This window comes from Nestor notabilis, unplaced genomic scaffold (genome assembly GCF_000696875.1).
Source record: "Nestor notabilis isolate BGI_N333 unplaced genomic scaffold, ASM69687v1 scaffold5303, whole genome shotgun sequence".
NCBI lineage: Eukaryota > Metazoa > Chordata > Aves > Psittaciformes > Psittacidae > Nestor > Nestor notabilis.
The window spans coordinates 22,635-42,610 of record NW_009922256.1 but is presented as its reverse complement, the minus strand read 5'-3'; the positions used below and the strand labels follow the sequence as shown (position 1 = coordinate 42,610).

At 37.4% G+C, this 19,976-nt stretch overlaps 1 protein-coding gene across 1 annotated transcript in view; it reads left to right on the top strand.

Moving 5' to 3' along the window:
• The window catches only part of LOC104403404 (STE20/SPS1-related proline-alanine-rich protein kinase), a gene marked incomplete at its 3' end in the record, with an annotated part of 41,750 nt that overhangs the window by 7,606 nt on the left and 14,168 nt on the right, over positions 1-19,976 (top strand). The window contains exons 4-10 of the mRNA XM_010011524.1: positions 985-1,126; positions 3,334-3,389; positions 8,286-8,395; positions 8,492-8,593; positions 8,787-8,920; positions 12,263-12,311; positions 12,418-12,483. Coding sequence (XP_010009826.1) covers positions 985-1,126; positions 3,334-3,389; positions 8,286-8,395; positions 8,492-8,593; positions 8,787-8,920; positions 12,263-12,311; positions 12,418-12,483 — 659 coding nt within the window. The remainder of the gene's footprint in view (positions 1-984; positions 1,127-3,333; positions 3,390-8,285; positions 8,396-8,491; positions 8,594-8,786; positions 8,921-12,262; positions 12,312-12,417; positions 12,484-19,976) is intronic.

Genomic DNA, 19,976 nt, shown 5'->3' with positions numbered 1-19,976 from the left:
GAAAATGAATGAGAATTAAGTAATTTCTGTCAGTGTGGCCTTTTTTTATGTTTCTCTAGAATCCACTCTATTTTTGTAGAAATACTATTTCTGTTTTCATAAGTGTTTCTCATTCTTTATTCAAGTATGATTCTTCCCAGGACAGGCATTATACATGTTGCGTCCTATTTATTGCTCAAACTAACCGAACACTCATTACAGTTTTTATGATGATGATTAATGGTATAAAAATCTTACTTGTCTCTTGAAGAGGAGAAAGGGGATGAACTGAATGTGCTTGCAGCTTAGAAAAGCAAGGTTCCAACATAAGATGTGGTGGTCTTGGTTGTTACACGATGCTCAAGATTAGTCTTGATGGCAGCAGACTACTGCACCATCATGTTAAAAAGCAAGGATGGGATGTGCTCATAAAATGATGCGCTTCTTACGTCATATATGATTGAATTGTTCAGTTCATCAAAAGCAAGCATAGACCTTGAGAGAAAACAGTGATTAATGACAGGAGCTTACTGTGAGCTGTTGAAAAATGCTTGGATAAAAAGAAGATGTTGCTATTAGATTACTTGAGATTTCTAATAACTGAAGTTCAGTGTCAAACTGGGTGTCACTAGGAATGTTGTCATCATTTGCTTGCAGAGAATACCTCCTTCCAGTCTTGCATGTCTTGCATGTGGACACATGAACCATAATCTAAGCAGGATAATAAACCAAAACCTTTGCTGTGTGTGTTTAAATGTGGGATACTCCAGAATTTTTAATAAATGCTAGCTTAGCAAGCTGTTAGATCTTTCTAATGGATCATTGCGTGTTAAAGTATTCTTGGCAAAACCAGTGCTTTCTTGTTTGAAGGTAGTGGTGTGCTTTATTCTGAGAGCTTACATGCAAAGATATAAATTGCAGTAGCATCAAAAGAATGAAGAAATATAGCTTTCTCAAGAATTTGACAATTTTATATATATGCTTTTTTCTGGTTCTCCAATGTAGGTTCAATGCTTGATATAATAAAGTATATTGTGAACCGAGGCGAGCACAAAAATGGTGTCCTTGAAGAACCTATAATAGCAACAATTCTGAAGGAAGTTTTGGAGGGCTTAGACTATCTACACAGGAATGGGCAAATTCACAGGTGGGATCATATACACAGTGAAAAGCATTTTCAAAGTTGTGTGTATCATTTGTTGATACTCATCAGCTGCAGTTGCTTGGCTAAACAAATGGTATAGTTCCTTTCACATACTGTAAATGCCATCAGTAATTACCAAATGATAAAGCTCAGGCAAATGCTGTGATCTTGACTGCAGTTTGTCACCAATACTTAGTACTTGCCTGGTCTTTACTTTGTCTCTCTTACAGTTAGGATAGGTCTGTGCTATACTAAGTATGCCAGGACTGTGGTCTATGCTCTTGTGCCTGCTGGTACTCCAGATAATCTAATCTGAATCTAGTTTATGCGGTACAGTCTGTGACTTGCTTATTTTGTTGCACAGTAAACCTGTAACCTTGGGCACTCGGGCACTGCTGTATAATGTGAAACTTATTTTTTCCTGGTAATCAGTAATGTCTGTTATAGCTCTACAGACCTCTCTTCATGACCACATGTGAAGCCGGTATTGATACTATGGAACTGCATCTTGGTGTTTATGCATCTAGTGATTGTTCTCTTCTATGTATTCTATCTCTGTTGACTTCCTCAGTGTAAATTGTGCAGATCCCCTGGGGTGGTTTTATACGTATCTGCTGTAGCAAACCACAGGTTGCTTCCAGTGTTTAGATGTTGGAATGACTGTACTCTGACCTCCCTAATTAATTTTATGGAGGTGAATTTGCCTTTTAAGGAAGGTTTCTGCAACAGGCTTTTTGCCTGTTCCACGCACTAGCCTTTTACAAGGGAATCTTTTAAATAAGAACCAGATTTGCTGCAGACAGAACTCTGAGAATGGAGGTAGTGCAGATGTAGCAGGGTAATTGTTCTTTATGTGTACTTCTTATGTCTTATCTTATAAATGAACTGCCTCTGATGTAAATCAAGAACTATTTCCTCCTCTTGCAGAAAGAAAATTGAGATAAATGGAAAAATAAAGAACAATTATCTTGATTTCTGGTCTGGTATGCCAAAGATCTGCCTCAAACCTTAATTTGTAGTCTTCTGTTATGCTGTTATTGTTGCAAAAGAAACATTCATTAGCTTTTAAGGATAACAGGACCCTTTGAGGTTGGATTTCAGAATTCCCCTTGTGTGTTCTTAGAGGACCTTAAAAAAGAGAGAGCATCTGTTTGTCACACCTGAGATTTCTCCTTTTTTGTAACATGTAATTTCTAAACTGCACAGTACCGTAGAAGTCCTGTTCAAGACAATACAGTGTGCTTTTCTTTTCCCATGTATGTTGTGGGTGAAAGCTGTGGTAGTTCAGGGGACGCTGTATCCAGTGGTATTTGCCAGTTGGAGATGTTTGCAAAATTGTTCAGGGATTTTGTTCTGTTATTTCAATGCATTCTTTTTTATGTGTAGGGAGACAGGTTATGTTACCTTTCAGTAGGAATGTGTTAATAATTTTCAGTGAACTTTAGAAAGACTGATTTGCTCAAATTCTTAATGTTTATGATGTGTTCTGCATGAAAGGTTTATCCTGTGCGTTAAGAATGGGATGCACATTTCTGTAAAAATAACCCTAAACCAAAACCCAACAACAACAACAAAGAAAACCAACAAAAAACCCCCACCCAGTAAGTTTTCTTCTTGTGTCAATGATGTGTTAAAATGGATATAGTTGAGTGTTAAGCACAGACTGAATTTTTGACAGATTCAATGTCCGGTAACCTATGACAAAGTGTTATTGCTATTCCTGAGCTTTTCATAGTTTTATTGGGTAGAAATCTACAGTATGTTTACCTTCCTTGAAAATGGGTACCTTCTCTGAAGAGGTCAAAGAGGAGAACTTTTTCCAACTTTCCATTAGTGGTGCAGTTGGATGTGAAAAAGCTTTAATTCTTGCTTTAAAGCTCTGAAAGCTCTCGGTTTCTGAGATTACATTTGTAGAAGGTGGTAAAATAGACTTTGGACCTAAATATTTCTGTTCTCAAAATCTGTCCCTGAATTCTTCTTATTTTATGCCAAAGCTGAATTTGGGTCTTTTATACAGAGAGAGACTTCATGAGAGTTTGAGTTCTGCACTCTGTTTTACTGTAAATCAATTACATTTTTATACTTCAGTCTCTGTTTCTGTCTTTTAAAATTTAAAATGCTATCATGTGAAACTAGTGTGCAGTGTTTATTTATTTATGAAAATGTGCACATATGTACTTTCATACCAACCTCTTGTTTGTACATTCTAGAGATTTGAAGGCTGGCAACATTCTTCTGGGTGAAGATGGCTCTGTACAAATAGCAGGTAATGGTGGTGGCAGAATAATGGCTAAATAAAAGGAAAAGGTAATAGCAGCTGGATTAGGAGCAAAAGGTGCAAGTTTTTCTGTTGGCTTCTAACTATTCATTCTGAAGTGCTGTAGCTGCAGTTATCCAGTTTCAGATTTCAGGGTTCTTGATCACTGATACATGATTTAGAGGTTATTCAATATTCTTCTGTGTTCTATCAAATACATTGGGAAAATTTTAATGTCATCTTAATGTTTCCTTTTGAAACCTGTGTACCTTAAACAGCATGCAGATGGTAGCAACTCATATTTCTGTTCAAGTTTGTTTTATTTATTTCTGCAAGTAATTTTAGTAGTTCTTGGGGATTCGAAAATCTGTATGTACTGCCATTCATGAGGATGTTGGCTATAACTTGTCACTGAGATATTTCACTGCATAATTATTTTAGGCATTTCTACCATTTGTCTTGTAATGGTATTGGTTTGATACAGTTTAGCATCTTAAATATCTTCTGAAAGTATCCATATGCTTCTTGAGTGGTAGTTTGTAAGAATCAAATTGTTTGGTCTTCATAAGAGCTTACGTTCTGAGCAAGAACCCACATCCCACCTGTCAAGTTAGTATCAGATACGTGGAAAATAGAGTGAGCAGATGGTGATACCTGCTCTGTCTCCCAGCATACTCTCAGGCCTTTCACAGTTCATAGTTCATGACCAAGCAATGAGAGCTTTGTTTAGTAGCCCTCAATAATAAAAATGGCTATAGCCAGAAGTTCTTTTCTTATATGAATAAGGCTTTCAACGTACTGTGTAAAGGTATATTTTAAAGGCTTTAATATACCAGTGTCTCAAATCTATGGAACTGATGGGCAAAGATTGGCTGGCAGGTGAACTGTTTACTAATTGGAGCAGTTCTAAGTCTTCCGTTTTGGGTTCAAGGCTTTTTAAGTAGGTGGTCAATTTTACAGACTTGAATTTTAATAAGATACTTAATGTTTATTTATTCACGTGATTTTACCTCACAGTTGTCTTCACTTTGCATAGCACTCTGGGCAACTGCTGAGATTCTAGGTCTTTATTATTCACGTATTAATTAGATCTTCTCATGTTGTAAAGGAATAGATGTCCAAACAACCAACTTCATTAAAAATAGTAACTGAAAAGTTGGAAGATAAAATCTCATGAGTCATCTGAAATAAAGCTGTTGACTTTAGATTATTACTTTCACACATAATCAAATCTGCTTTTCCAGTAATCTGATAACATTCAAACAACAGCTTCACATCCCTTTCTAGTTCAACTCCAGGGCTTGTATTCTTGACCTTTTCCTCCTTTTTTCTCTAGGCATCTAAGTAAGTAAGGCTTTAATTGTGCTGCTAGGGCATTCCAGTGCATGTGGCACTGAGGAAGTTCAGTGGCTGGATAGGTACGTGGGATGTATCTTTCTGTGATGTATTATTTCAATGTCAGGTTGTTTCTGATGTTCAGGTGAAAAGTGCAGCAGTGTCAAACTTCTTTCTTTGTTGGGCTGGGCTGGGCTGTTCTCGTTCAGTTAATCTGAACATTGCAGATTAACTGACAACCAATTTTGAATGTCAAAGAGGCTAAAATTCATCCTCTTGACATTTTTTGCCATGACACAGTAAAATCTCCTTTCATCTTTGGGGAACAGGTACCTCATAATTTTGCTTCTTTTTATGCACTAGAAGAACTTACATTCTTTTGGCTGCTTTTTCTTCTCTACCCCGAGCTTCTATAATGAAAAGATGTATCCATAGCACACACTGCTAATATATATGTGGTGTAGTATTTGAGGACAGAGTTACCCATTAGCATTTCTGGCTTCTAAGGGGCTGTGTCTCACAAATGAAACTTAACCCAGTGTTTCTCTGACAAAAGACTTTGCGTAGATATAGAAGAGTATAGATTCTTCAAAGAATTGGAGTAGCCCTGCAGAGATCTCCCATTGTACCTTGGAGGCTCTGCACAGAAGATCTGCTCAGTCTTTGGTGGGAAAGAGGAAAATACACATTTTTGTTTAAACTGGGGAGGTTGTTTTTTTTGAAGTACAAAATTCCTCTGTACAGAGCAGGAAACTTTTGTCTTTTTCACGAATTTAATGTTAGATAGTCACTGCAGCTTCTCAGCTCCAACATTCTGCTATTGGGTTTGTAACATCTGGTGTTGGGCAAACAAGGCAACTGGTACTTCGTCAGGGTTTCTGCCTTCCAAGGTCAAAATACCAAACCAGTAAAGGAATAGATAGGGAAGAAGAGGTAAGGAGCATATAGCAAAGAGCAGTCATACACAGCGACTGGTGGAACGTGTAGAATGTATGGGCTGTATGATGTATTTAGTCCATACAAGAAATGACAGTTTCAATAAAACTTGTCAAAAATAAAAAAAAAAAAAAAAAGAAAAAAAAAAGGCGTTTTTAGGAATCTTGGCTGAAGATCTTTCTCTTTGGTTTTGTGCATAAGTGGCTGTGTGAACTTACCCGTTGCATCAGTGGTTCTCAGGGTATTAATTCCTGGGGTAATCCATACCCACAGAAATGTTTGGAAAATATCTGTTAAAAAATAAGCAGAGCCTGTGTCTCAGATACTTAAGCCAGATGGAGGAGAAAGATGTATCTTTCTGTTTGGCAGCCCAAGTTTTCCTTGGCCAGCTGCATTCTCACAGGAACCTGGTGCTTTATTTCCCAATGTTAACCATAACCCTACACGTGGCTTTGGCTGAGCCTTAGGCTAAAGTCTACTGCCATTGTCAAGGTGAGAAAGTTAGGATGAAATATTTTTGCAGCCTGTGCCTTCCTGCAGCAACTGCTTTGCAGCTTCCCTGCCGTACACGCAGTGGCTTTGTCTTTCTCCCAGGCCTGATCCCTAGAGGTTGGTTTTGGCTGAGGTTTGGCCAAGAACCCCAGCCCTGGCTGACGTGAAGAAGCTGTTGGGTTCAAAATGTTTTTGCAGCCTGTATCTTCCATTAGTGGTCTCTTTGCAGCCCAGCTCCCTTGGCGGCCATAGGCTTCATCTCTCTCTCAACCTAACACTAACACTAACTCTGGATTGTTGGCTTGGCTGAGGCTTGGCCAAGTGCCCTGCCCTGGTTGAGGTGAAGATGATGTTAGGCAATAAATAATTTGTAAGCTATGCTTATTCGGGCAGCTCTATTTAATTTCAGAATGCTTTACTAATACAGTTAAGTCAGGGCTCTTCATTAAGTTTGGTTTTCCTTTGGTATTAGTTATGATTTTTAGTGCCTAACACTGTTGAATTGTTCAGCTCTTTCCTTGTAATAAATTTCCCTTTCCTTTCTTTATGCGACTTGTTCTCAGTAATAATACTTTGTCTCCTGTGTGATAGGAAGCTTGCCACTGTAGGTCATGTCTTTTCTTAAATAACCAGTATTTGCGAAAGCTGTGCCTGGGAAGGGAAATTAAAGTCTTGTTTTTACTGAGTAGCTATCAAAGTGTTCTTTCTGTCTATAAACATACAGCAGTGTTTGACTAGTATTATAGTGAAATGTTCACTTGACTTAAATAAATACTCGTCTTGCTCAGGTGTTACAATACTTCATTTTGAAGCTTATGCAAAAAGAGAATTTATTTAGCTTTTGGCTTTTTTTTTTTTTTTTTTTGTATCCTCCCTCACCCATTTATATTTGTGGTTTGTTGTCGTTTTCAAAATCAGTGTTATCTTAACAGGGAAAAACAGCAGTAGGGGAGCAAAGGTTAAGTCAGGATTTTAGTTGTGTGTCTCAGTTCCTGAAAGGACCTGTAAAAGATCTACTTTGTTTAGTTTTGATTTCTGGCCATTCAGCTGTTCCTTACATAGAATAGTTCCTATTCAGGAAACTGTCACTAATATCAGTGTTGATTTTTAGGGCATTAAAACTTTGAAGCAGGTGTTTCTGAAGCTGTTCATGCTTTTCAGAAATATGTGCAAACCTGTCTATTCTGTAACCTACAGATTTTGGGGAGAAAAAACAGGGTTTTTTATTTATCAGGCAAGCTGCAGGAAAAATTAAAGAATGTTGCTTGAAGCTTACTTCTTACTTGGCTACTGTATTTCTTTGTGTTTTAGTGATGTAGAAGAGGTCCAGAATTTGAGTCTGTGATGCGTAATGGTTGTTTAGTGGAAAGCAATAAAACTACATTTTCTGTAGTTACTGTTGGTTTAGTTGGGCTTTTCTTCCTTTTTTGTGTTTTGGTTTTTTTTTTTTTTAATTCCCAACAAAAATAGGAAAATAAAAATTGAATTAGATCTATAGTAAACTACTTGATTTCAGTGTAACTGAAATACTCTTGATATTGCTCTAGTCAAAGTGACAGTATTTCTGCTGTCTCTCTCATACAGCTGTTACTGACATAGTATCAGGTTAACAGACCACTTTTTTTTTTTTTCTTTTTTATATTTTGGAATTTGGAAAAAACTATGTCATCATCTAATATTAAATATATGTTGTTGATCACTTTGCTGGTTATTTTTGATTCATAAAATCTCCATGAGTATTAAAATTATATATAGTATTCCCTCTTGTTCAAAATGCTTTCAAATTTAATAGCTTTACTGAAGTAGCTCCTTATTTTTTAAGAAAAGCAGATGCAAACCATTCACATCTTGGCTCAAAGTGCACATTTGAAAACCTTAGATGACAGATGTACTGGAGTCCTTTGTAACTTTATTCAGCAAGACATATTAGGAGGTTAAACTTGCTGGTGTCCTAGTGCAGATCTTCCACACAAAACTATACCATCTATTCCTTATCATTTCAACAATAGTGTGTCATGAAATGAAGGTAAGCTCTGCAATGGAGAGTTACTATCAGTAGACCTTTATGAATTGACTTAATTTCTAATTTTTGCTTTCTTGTTTGTAGTTTAACAGATTTTGACTTTTTTCTCCCCTTCCCAGATTTTGGTGTTAGTGCATTTTTAGCAACAGGAGGTGACGTTACTCGTAACAAAGTAAGGAAAACATTTGTTGGTACTCCATGTTGGATGGCCCCTGAAGTAATGGAGCAGGTATTGCTAATGCTATAAAAACCCAAAACTTTCAATCTTTAATTTCTGGAACTTGAGATACCACTGCCTTGTTTTTTCTTTCTTGTTCTATTCCAGGTGCGAGGTTACGACTTCAAGGCTGATATGTGGAGTTTTGGGATAACAGCCATTGAATTAGCCACAGGAGCAGCACCTTATCACAAATACCCTCCTATGAAAGTAACAATCACTTTGTATTCTTAATGCTGTTAGCTGTATTATTAATTCTGCTAGATAGTTACTACTACTTCATTTTCAATAGCAACTCAAGATACCTAAAGATACGTATTCTGTGGAATATTTATTCTCCTTTAATTTCCACATGCTTGGATTTGATTTTGTTTACAGTACCTCTTCTTTGGGTTTACTGTAGGTGCTAATGCTGACGCTCCAAAATGACCCTCCCACTTTAGAAACAGGTGTAGAGGACAAGGAGATGACGAAAAAGTATGGCAAATCCTTTAGAAAACTAATTTCATTATGCCTTCAAAAAGATCCTTCCAAAAGGTAGGTCATTATTGCCATGTACAGTGGAATTATTATTATTTGTTTAAATATATAGGCTACTTAAGTTTCCAGTGCTTAAACATTATGTTTAAGTGTATGACTTGAATTTTGTAAATAGCAGCCTTCAGTCATCTTCATCTGGGGAGAAGAAATTGCCTCTTAATTGTTGTTCAGGTTTTCTTCTTCTGGGTGGTTAACCTACTTTATTATACTGTTGAATCAAACTCTGATCAAACAAAAGGTCCTCACTCTACATGTTAATTCTAATCTGAGGAAAGATATAAATCTTGATATTGTGCATAAGTCTAACAAGACTTGACAAGATTGATCAGACAGAACCCTTAGTAACCAAGCATATCAGTTTCTTAGTCTTTAAAAGAAATAAATAAATAACTTCATGTTGATTTTTCATATTTTGTGACATAAGCTTAGTGACTTGGATATTTCCAGAGAAATTACTTATTAAGAGGCATATTTTTTTTTTTTTACTGTAAAGTTAGAGGCTCTAAGGTCATGTAGAGTTTTCCTCATGTTTATGTAGTCAATTGCATGTCATAGTATCTTTATGATTTGTTCTTGCTGTGTTTTGTGAATGGAATAGCCAAGATGATGAAATTATTAAACAGCTGTTTCAAAACCATTGCTGAGATCCCAAGTTCCAAGAACAATTAATTTATTTATCCTTTATTCATTTTTATGCAGACCCATTGTTGTAGGTTTCTTTTGCTGAAGAATTGGAGCAAGCACATTCTAATTAACATTATTTCCTAAGGGTATTTAATGTATCACTTTTTGGAAGAGTTTCAGAGCTGGTATTTCTGTGAAAAGAGATTGTTCTGAGAGAACAATACTGATTGAGTGTGGGTCTTTTATGGTGGGTACTTATCTTTATTGATGTTACGCTAGCTTAAGTCCGGGATGATGTTGTAGGGAGTCAAGTCAAAAAGGTGACAGCAGCAATACTAGAGAACAAGGATAATTAAGAAAAAGATTGTGTGGCAGCTTCTTTATCCTTGAAATCTTTCACATTCTTTTTTTTTTCACTGAAGGGTCATTTGTGTATAGTTTCAGATTCCCAAACCTCTTACAATTGGTGGTCTTAGTAGCAACGTCTTAAGCTTAGCACTGTAGTTTGGTTGCTTACAGATGAGGATGAAACGTGTGCCAGATAATCAAGCTGCTTTTAGTTTCCAGTGTCCAGGAAGTTTCAGGGTAAGATTAAATTGGTGTGCAAACATGAGAAGTTGAGAGTTAAAATGGGTTTTCCTTCTCTCCTTGAATACATAGTGCTGAGTTATTTGATCTGTAGTTATCACATCAGTGTTGAAACATTAGTGTTTAAACTAATTATGCTAATTTATTACACTGATATTTAAACATGTGCAATATCTTCATACTCGGGGTTGCCTTGAATTGAACAATTAGACCAGACAGGTGATTAGATCTGTGTGCCAGTTACTCTAACTGAGGAGTGAGTGTCCTTATATTGTGGGATCATTGCTCTCTTTTTTTTTTTTTTTTTTTTTTTTGTTTCTCCCAACCTAGGATTTAATTTTGCATGGAGATACCTCCATAGATGTGTCTATTGTGGAAGAAGTGCCTGTTCTTTGTGGCAAATTTGGGGACTGGCTTTGCACTGTTGTTTCAGACCATGATGTTTTTCTTTTTGGGATCTGCATAGGTGTTTCTCTCCAGTGCCAAGGATGCTGCTTACAGTCCTCAGCTGCAATTCATTGCCACGGCCTGTGTGGAAAACAGGCCCAGAAAGCATGTCCAGACCAGTTCAGAAGTGTCTGACATAATTAATGGTAGCGGAATGGAAAACACTAGTTTGAATAATACTTTACTAAGAATCAAGCTCTTAACTGTGCATATCCCTGTTGTGAGATGTGATGGTACTGGATCACTGAAACTTGTCTTGAAGTTAAGAGTTAATTTGAAATAGAATTTTAAAATTTTGACACAGAAGGTGATTCATATATTTTTATTTTTTTTTGTTTTAAATGCTCCCCTTTTTGCTCATCCAAGATTTATATGTGAATTACTGCTAAGCCTCATGGTACTGGTTCCACAGTACCACTAATAATAACTCTTTTACTGCAGAGTTTGGTGCTTTGGAGGAGGAAAGAAATACATGCTGTATGGAACTACTATCTGTTTCTAAATTGGATAATTTTAGTTAGTGTCAGGAGTTTCATTATTTCTAGTGGGAGTGAGCTGATATGTACATACTTAACACTACTTAATACTTCACTTGCTCTTCAGATATGTCCTCGGAGAAATAAGCTAGTTCAGATTTTTTTCTTTTTTCTCTTGAGCCCAAAATTTTCCAAATTTCAGCTTTTCACTGTCTTATCTAATTTGTGCTATATCCAGTCTCTTGCTCTAATTCAAACTGAAAACTATAGCAGATGTTACTTCTGTGCATTTAGAAATAATGACTCCTGGAGATTTTGGTTTCCCTAAATTTAGCTGTGTCAAAATTAGTCTTGGATGGTGGTATGGGCTCCTAATGAAAAGGATGAAAAGAGCCTGGAGGATTTTATTTCATCTTGGGAGACGCTTCACTTTCTCTTCAGAGTCAGCTTCAGTATTGGAGTCTGGCTTTGGCTAGATAAGTAGCTTTTTAGATCCCTGAAGCTAGGAGAGACAAATCCTGCTGTTTGAATCACTTTGGTAGCTGTGAGATTGTGGTTATCTGTTGAAAATGTCAAAAATCTAAATTTGACAATGATAGGAAGAAACTTGAGCAGAACTGCAAGTAAAAATGAAATGTCTGGGTTTTGACCTTACAACTGCTGCTTTGATTTTTATTTGTCCACTTGGGAGGAACATGCTCCTGATGACTTTCTGTTTGGTTTATGCATCATGTTAATAGTGTCAGTGTAGTTTTTTGTGAATGCCTGCTGACGTCAACAAAGTATAAAAGAATGCTGGTATCAGATACTGATGCTAATGTTCGGAAAATGTAATTATTCTTTTATTGCTGTGGAGCAAAGGTCAGTTGCATCCATAGAGCCTACTTGGGGAAGAACATAATACCTGATTATTTTTTATTTTGTTTTAAGGATAAAATGCGTTTCTGTTGAAAGAAAAAGGGGGGAAATTGATAACTTAGAGACTGATTTTTATTTTTTTGTATTTTTGCCGTAGAGAGGCTTATTTTTTCCTATGTGGTAAGTGAGTGCGTGTGAATTAATTCAGTAGCTATTTGTCATTCATTCCCCATTCATACAGTACTAATTCAAAAGTATTAGAGACGTACCATTTAACTAACGTCTTGTACTGTATTCACTGAGAGGGGTCTTTGTTTTCTGTTCTAATTTATTATTGATCTTTCAGGCCCACAGCAGCAGAACTTTTAAAATGCAAATTTTTCCAGAAAGCCAAGGTAAAGCGTTTAACCCTATGAGTAAATTTTGCTCTGCCTTAAAATCTACATGAAATTTCTTCTTGCCTTGTATTGATTTTTAACTTACCAAATGTTGGTTTTGCAGAATAGAGAATACCTGATTGAAAAGCTGCTCACTAGAACGCCTAATATAGCACAAAGAGCAAAAAAGGTGAGTGTACTCACATCTTTTATTTTTTCTTGATTGATATGCAAGAGAAAGCAACTCATCAGTTGCCTTACATTTTACTTCACTGATTGAGATGTTCTCTTAGGCAGTCCTTCAGAGATAGTGACTGTTGAATTGGTGGTTTCTGCAGCCTAGCTTTCTCCAGGAAGCCCTGGGGCATTTTGACTTCCTTTCTGGCCTTGCCAGATGATACATGGTATTTGTCATCGTACATGATATGTGGTTTTTTTTCCCCACTCTCATTTAGAAAGCTATGGGGGAAAGGTTGTGCAAATAAAAATTGATACGTGAGCCTATAGGTTCATGTCTTCATTGATCACCTAGAGAAAGCATGAAGATATGATATACAGTATTTACTGACAACTGCCTGGTTCTTTGGATTATTTCAAATGTGATGGCCAAATGCATGGAAGTCAGGTCCAAACTCTGAAAGAGTGCTGCTGAGTTAGTCGGACCACTGCAGCCTTATCCCACAGGAGATGGAGTGAAACCCATAGCTGTGGCATATGCTGGTATTTCTTTGATCCTTTTGGCACTTGTATAAATCACAAAAGGAACTATTTCAGCCTTTGTTGGCACATGAATTAGGCTTCAGTTACCTGGACTGGCACTTGTAAGATTTTCTTTTCTGTTTGTGAATATCGGCTTGGCATAATCCTACAGCACTGAAATGCTCCTTACAGCTGGTGGCTCGTACTTGGGAGAGAATGTCAGCAAGATCTGAATGCTTTCAGTTCTTTCTTATCTTATTTTAGATGGAAGTAATTTGGGAAATCAGTGGCAATGATGGGACTTTGTGGGAGGCTGGAGTAGAAAGCTGGAATGAGAGGGCTTATAGAAGGGGTAGCATGCTGAGCTGGTTAGCATCTGCAAGGTGCAGAGGAAGGGTAGGAGTAGTTCAGCTGTTTAGCCATGTGATGGCAGCAATGCCCACAGAAAAAAGTACCTGGGGGAAAAATTATGGTTGCTTTTCTGTTTACATCTTGGGCCATACAGGAGTGATTTAGCCATGTTCTAGTACCAGCTAGGTTTCTGATAAAGCATGTGCCTCATGAGATTCGTCTCCTAGCTGTGTCTTCAGATCAGCTTTAGGGACTGCATGTTAACTCATACATGCTTGTATGTATACTTCCCTCTTTAGGTAATATAGCATTTGGAATTGCAAAATGAGTGCAGAGTAGTCTCCCATACGCCACCAGAAATAGTTTTCTGACTGAATTTTTGGAAAAGTCTTTCTAATTTGTAAGAGGTGTGATTCTTAAGAGATCAAAACTCTGTATAGTGCTAGAAGCAAATTAGTGGATCTTTTAATTACAGCATAAATGGAAACAATATTTACGTCTTAGCTAGCGAAAATTCTAAATTATTTCTTTTTTAAAAGCGCACAATATTAACATAGGAATTTAGAATTTAATTCACTTGTTACAGCTTTGCATGTAGCTGCTGTTTTAAGATGCTATAAAATATAAATGTATGTTAATATTAAAACTTCAGGGGAATATTTAAAAAAGCTTGTGTAAGTAGAGTTTGTTTGCTCAAACATTAACATGTAAGATGTCTAAGAGGTCACTCATGGAAGAAGTAACCCCTGTAATGGAAAAAAGAATGTCACGAAGGCAAGAGATGGGAAGGAGCTGGTGTCATTGCTGCTTAAATTATCTTGTGTAGCGCTTGGTGTGAAATGCCTGTAATTAACGATGTGTAGCACCACTGCTTGCACAGGTGTCAGATCTGCCCTGCAGTAATTTCATTTTTCTTGCATTTACCACATGTATAATTACTTTGCCTTGTTGCCCAGAACTCCAGCTTCAGTTTAGTTTTAACTATAAATTCTTTTGACACAGTGTTCTCATGTTTTGCTTCTGCCTTTACTGCTTATACTTAGCAACTGTTTTGACTAAATATGAGTTCAGGTCTGTTTGTGAAATCCTGAAAGCAAGTGCACATGGTCTTGTATGTGTGAGGAAGACACTTGATGCTGTAGAGATATGTCCTGTTTTAAAACCCAGTTTAATAATTAAGTAACACCTACATTGTATATTTAAAATACTGTTTAATATCAGTTTTAAACTACATCTTTGTGTATGTCTTCTCCCTGTCCCAGTGTTTCTTTATTTGTTTTTAATTCTGCTGATTTTGAAATTACGCTCGTCTTCCTGGCCCTGTCCTAGTAATTAATGATAACACTGACTCACTTCTGGAATTGACTTGCACGAGAGGACCATGTCTTGCCTCTTCCTGTGCAGAACCTGCTTAAGTATATACCAGTACTGATCCACAGAAATGAGTGTTACACCATGCAACTACTTACTGGCTATTCTGGATTCCGTTAATGTGACTACTCACTTGTGACAACATTGCTGGTGAAGAACTGTAGAAAAGGCTTTGATGAACGGTCTGAGCTCAGTGTGGTGTGGTAAGTGGGCATCTGTTCCAAGGCTGCACTTTCATCATTGATAGCAGTGTGGGAGCCATGATTGCAGCCCTTGCCTTGATAGGTGGTGTGATGGTAAAGCAGCCTGTCCTGTTCCGCTTGAATCAGGGCTCTGTATGCTACTGTTATATGACATCTTAGCAAGTGTTTAAATAGACATGTGTATTAACATGTGTAGAAGTAGTTTTAGTTTTGAACTGAATGCTAAGTTGTTTCATTTGTGATTAGAATTGCTATATTGGAGTAGATGAAATTTGAAACAGCATCCAGAATTCTGCAGTCAGTTTTGAAATCTTGTTGCTCTACGATATTAATTACAATGGGTTCAAACTTAAATAGGGGAAGTTCAGGTTGGGTATAAGGAAGAAGCTCTTTACTGTAAGGGTGGTGAGGCAGTGGAACAGGTTGCAGAAAGAAGTGGTGAATGCTTCCCTCCCTGGCGGTGTTCAAGGCCAGGTTGGACAGAGCCTTGGGCAACATGGTTTAGTGTGAGGCGTCACTGCCAAAGGCAGGGGGGTTGGAACTAGATGTTCTTAAGGTCCTTTCCAACCCAAACCATTCTGTGATTCTAACTGTAAGAATTCTGTATGACAAAGGCCCTGGGTCAATTCTGTGGTTTTATAATCCTGTTTCTTTAATTTTGAAAATCTCCTGCATGAGTGCCACTTTTACAAAGTGAACAAGGAAGACCTGTACCTGCATTTCATTTTATTGCTGTCTGAAATGCTGCTAGGGAAAAAAACCAACAACAAAAACCGAAACCCAACTGGGTAGTAATTTGGCCTGAATTCTGTTTTTGGGAGGTGGTATTGCTCTGTGCTGTTATAAGCTGTTTAGAGCTCAGAGTTTAAGTTACTGGCAAAAAACCTGTGACAGCTTAAAGAGATGATTAGTGTGAGTGATACCAGCTTTTTATTAAAACTTAAGTAAAATACCCTTACTGATGGGTTGGTATTCTAGCTCTGCAATACAGCTAATTAGGGGAGTGATCATGTTACCTAATAGAATGAAACTAACAATGCCCTCCATTTAATGAGGAAAATATCATTAGATTCCATATTTTGTGGACAGCTCTAGCAGTATGATTACATCTCAGCAAGACGTGCATATGCAACATATTCATATTTCAGTAATGGATTTAATCCGATAGATGCACCTTGCCAATAATGGGTGTTCTTACAGTTGGACTCCAGACTTTATAAACAGCAGAGCTGTTTGGTTGTGTATTATTAATGTATATTCATTACTGTGTTTCTTTACACTTCAAGAAATACTTATTTTGTGAATGCTGATGTAGAAAGAGAAGGTACATGTGCTATACTGAAATGCTTTTTCTGGAAAACAGCAGCCGAACTGTAACAATGTATTTGGCAAGGCTTTGTGTGTGGGAGGCCCCTCCATTGCAGAGGATTAATTGTTTGGTTTACCCAGAACATTGCTACAAATGGAACAAAAATAGTGCCACTGTTTTTATGTTGTTAGCTATTACTACAAAAGATAGAGGAGAAATTGGCATTCAGACCATGGTGTCTTTTGTTTTCATATTGATTTATTACTGTTTTTAGGGTGGTTTTGGAAGTAAAACTTAATGCAGACACTTTTCCATAAAAATGTAAATTTGACAAAAATTCTTATAATCAGAAAGCAGTGCCTAAGTTAGTGGGTCATAGAAGTGGACAGTGTCTTAAGGGGCAGACACATGCAGTTGCATAAGTTTTGTTTTAACATTTCAGATAAATGAAAAAGATTGCTGTCAGCATTTCTGTCAGCATGCACTTGTGCCAAAAGATACAAGGAACTGTATACAGTAGATCAGTTTGTCCATCCTTTCTTTCATACGGGGCTTTTACCATCTGTATACAGTTTGTGACATTGGATTTTGTGCCTTCTCAAATGCAGTAAATCTAGTACAGAATAGATGAGTTTTAAAGCAAACTATGGAATACTTGGCTCAGTTGAGTGTCTTCTGTACTTCAAATGGTCATAAGCATTTCTATACTAACTGGTGTTGCTTGTTAAGGCAGGGTTTAAAAATGCATGCATGATTCATTTTAATTATTAAAAAGTAACCCTCTTCTGTACTGGGCAATGTTCTTCAGTTCATGGGCTACCATGGTTCAACTTAGAATTCATTTGTGTGGTGAATGAGTCACTGTCTCTCAATGTAACAGCCCTGATCTGCTCATTAGCTAATGGTGTATTCGTGACCTGTTGACTTGTTCAGAAATGTCTACAGCATGGGTGAACATGAGGTTGGTGTATAATGAGAACTTTTCTGATTAGAACAGTAGTTTTAAATACTTGGCATTTATCTAAGCTGTTGAAATGTTCAGTACTGGAGGAGGGATTCATTACTGTGAAATGCAAGTGTAGTGTGTTACTTAAAGGTGCTTTTGAATGACTCCTGGTTAAAGAATCAAGACAGGGTAAAGGAAGTGTAGGCATGCATGATGCTGGTGGTAGATTCTACAATCAGTAAGTAGTGTCTTGTAACTAACCAGAAGATAATCCTATTTTATTGTCCTGTTTCTGTCTATTGCTGCGAATGTGAAGGAAGATGCTGGTTTTACCTGTTTGCTTTCTGAGACGTGAAACCTCAAAACACTTCACTTGAATGACATCCTAAGCCAGATTGCCTGTCATGGGTTTGAAACAGTGTCTATCCTAAGTGGAAGGTGACTCATCAGAATTAGTTGTTGTTAAATTTGTTCCCAGTCTATGGCTAGTGACTGCCACAGCCCAGTCTAGGCTGTGACAGTATTTTGTCAAGGCAGGCAGCCACAGCTGGCTTGCTAGGGTCATGAGGTTTCCTACTGTGCTCTCTTGAGCAAGGTGGTAGAAGAAACCTTTCTGCCTGTCTTTGTTCATAAAGGCAACGAGGAGTTCTGGAAGGATGTGGAAATGTATGTTACTTGTGATTTTGTACATTTTTGGGAAGTTTGTCAGGAAGGTCATGCGGGGAGATGAATTACAAAGAGGATTCTGTGAATGCAGGGTGGCGTAGAAGCAGTGTTGCCATCTGTTACAGCTATGTGAGAATTTTTGCTTTCGTGTGGAGAAGTTAAAGATTTATCTTTCTACTTCTAAAGAAAGAGTAAAATTGAAGGGAGAAAAAAAAAAAAGGCAAGCTTAGGCCCAACACTCTGAAGGAAATGAAAAGTAAATATGTTTTCCTGATTAGACCTTGTAAAGCTTTTAGAAGTACAACACACACACAAACAAAGAAAATACATGCCATTTGTTTTGCCACTCATCCCCCATACTTGTGCTTGATACAGGTGATATTCTTGAAGTTCCTGGGAAGAACTACAAGAGAAATATACAGGTGAAGCAGGACATCCTTGAGATTGTGCTACCCAGTGGTATTGTGGGGGACTTAGTTTAGCTGAAGAATGCTCTTGGCTCAGGAAGATAAAATTATGGCTGGAGTTGAAGCTTCAAGGTTTTAATTGGAACAGGTAGTTTAAGGCTAGCAAAGCAGACAGATGGACTGGGCAGTAATACTCTGTATGCAGGGCCCAGTTTCTGTTTAGCACTGAAAAGCAGCCCCACGAGAAGGTTATTGAAACTGTGCATCTGCAGGTAAACGTTAAGTTACGCAGTGTATGAAGTGAAAGGGGAAGAGACAGATGTGTGCATCCCAGCTGTGCTGCGTGGCACTCACAGACAGCAGAGGGCAGCCGCATCTCGCCGCTGTGCGGGAGCAGACCTGCCAGTCACGCAGGGAGAGCACCGCGGTGGGGAGCGGCTGTAGGTGTGTGGTTTCACATGCTATTGCCCGGTTGAATTCATGCTGGTGCTTAATATCTACGTGACGCGTAAACATTGGGGTTTTATGAGATTGGACTTTATAAAAAAAATGTTAGCTCTTTTCATGTTCATTTGTAACTCTTTTGGAGAACTACAGCCAATTTTTCTTTTTGATTGCCTTAAGTTTTTAAAAAATAACTTGAATAAGTGTAGGTCTCCTTAAAATTGTGGAATGGAGAATGTTTATTACAGTAATTTCTTTTACGCGAAACCTTGTAGAAAACAATCAGAATTTCACCTTGAAATGGTATTTTCAAGCTTTTGAGCCTGAAAGTAAGTGAAAATAATAATAAATTCTTATTTGAATTTTACAAGAGTAGACAGTTTTATTAAATACTCCTCAACGTGACCACATTGCTGGCTGTGAAACCCTCATTATAGGGAGTCTTCTACTACTGTGTAATGAAAGCTTTGCATGAGGCTGTATTTGTTTTCTTTTTGCCTCTGGTCATTTTAAGCAAGTAAACAATTTGGATGATAGAAAAGGATGATGGAACTGGAAAATGTTGATTATAAAAGGAGGATCCTGTGATCCCTCTAACAGAAAGCCTTTTAGTAGTGATTTACCGTTGTGATGCCCATTCATCTGTGCAGCCAGGGAAGATAACCAGATGCTCTAAAGGTCTGGTCTTTGTCTTTCTTGTTCATCTTTCAGAGTATCAAGTTACTTTGCCAATTTGCTGTGGTTTTGTTTGGCTTCCTTTGATTTCTGCAGGTACCTTATTGGTCTTAGCACCTTAATTTGACTTGTGGGGAGGAGGGGACTAGGCAGGAAGAAGAAAGAGGATATAGAGGAGTCACTGTCGGCCATGTGTGATAGTCCATTTAGAATTCCTTTTTTTTTTTTTTTTTTTTTTTTTTGAAGTGTTACTTTTGAGAAACAACGCAACTCCTCTGCACAATTAATTGAAAACATCCTCCTTAGCACAGGTCCACATTCATGCCTGAAAGAACTATTATTAAAATGTGAATGAAAGAATTACTTTCAGTTAGTAACATTCAGTAATGAAATTTATGTACTGGAACTACTAAATGGAGAAATAATGCCTAAAAACCAAAATTCGTACTGAATTGCTCAACCTGCATGTTTGCTACTGGGATTTCTGCAAAACACTGCAATTTCTCAAAACAAAATCATGTTCAAATATTGGACTCAGACTGGAGCAGAGGTAATAAGTATATTGCAGTATTTATGTAGAAACTCATAGTTTTGGAAGGCAGAATTAGGAGT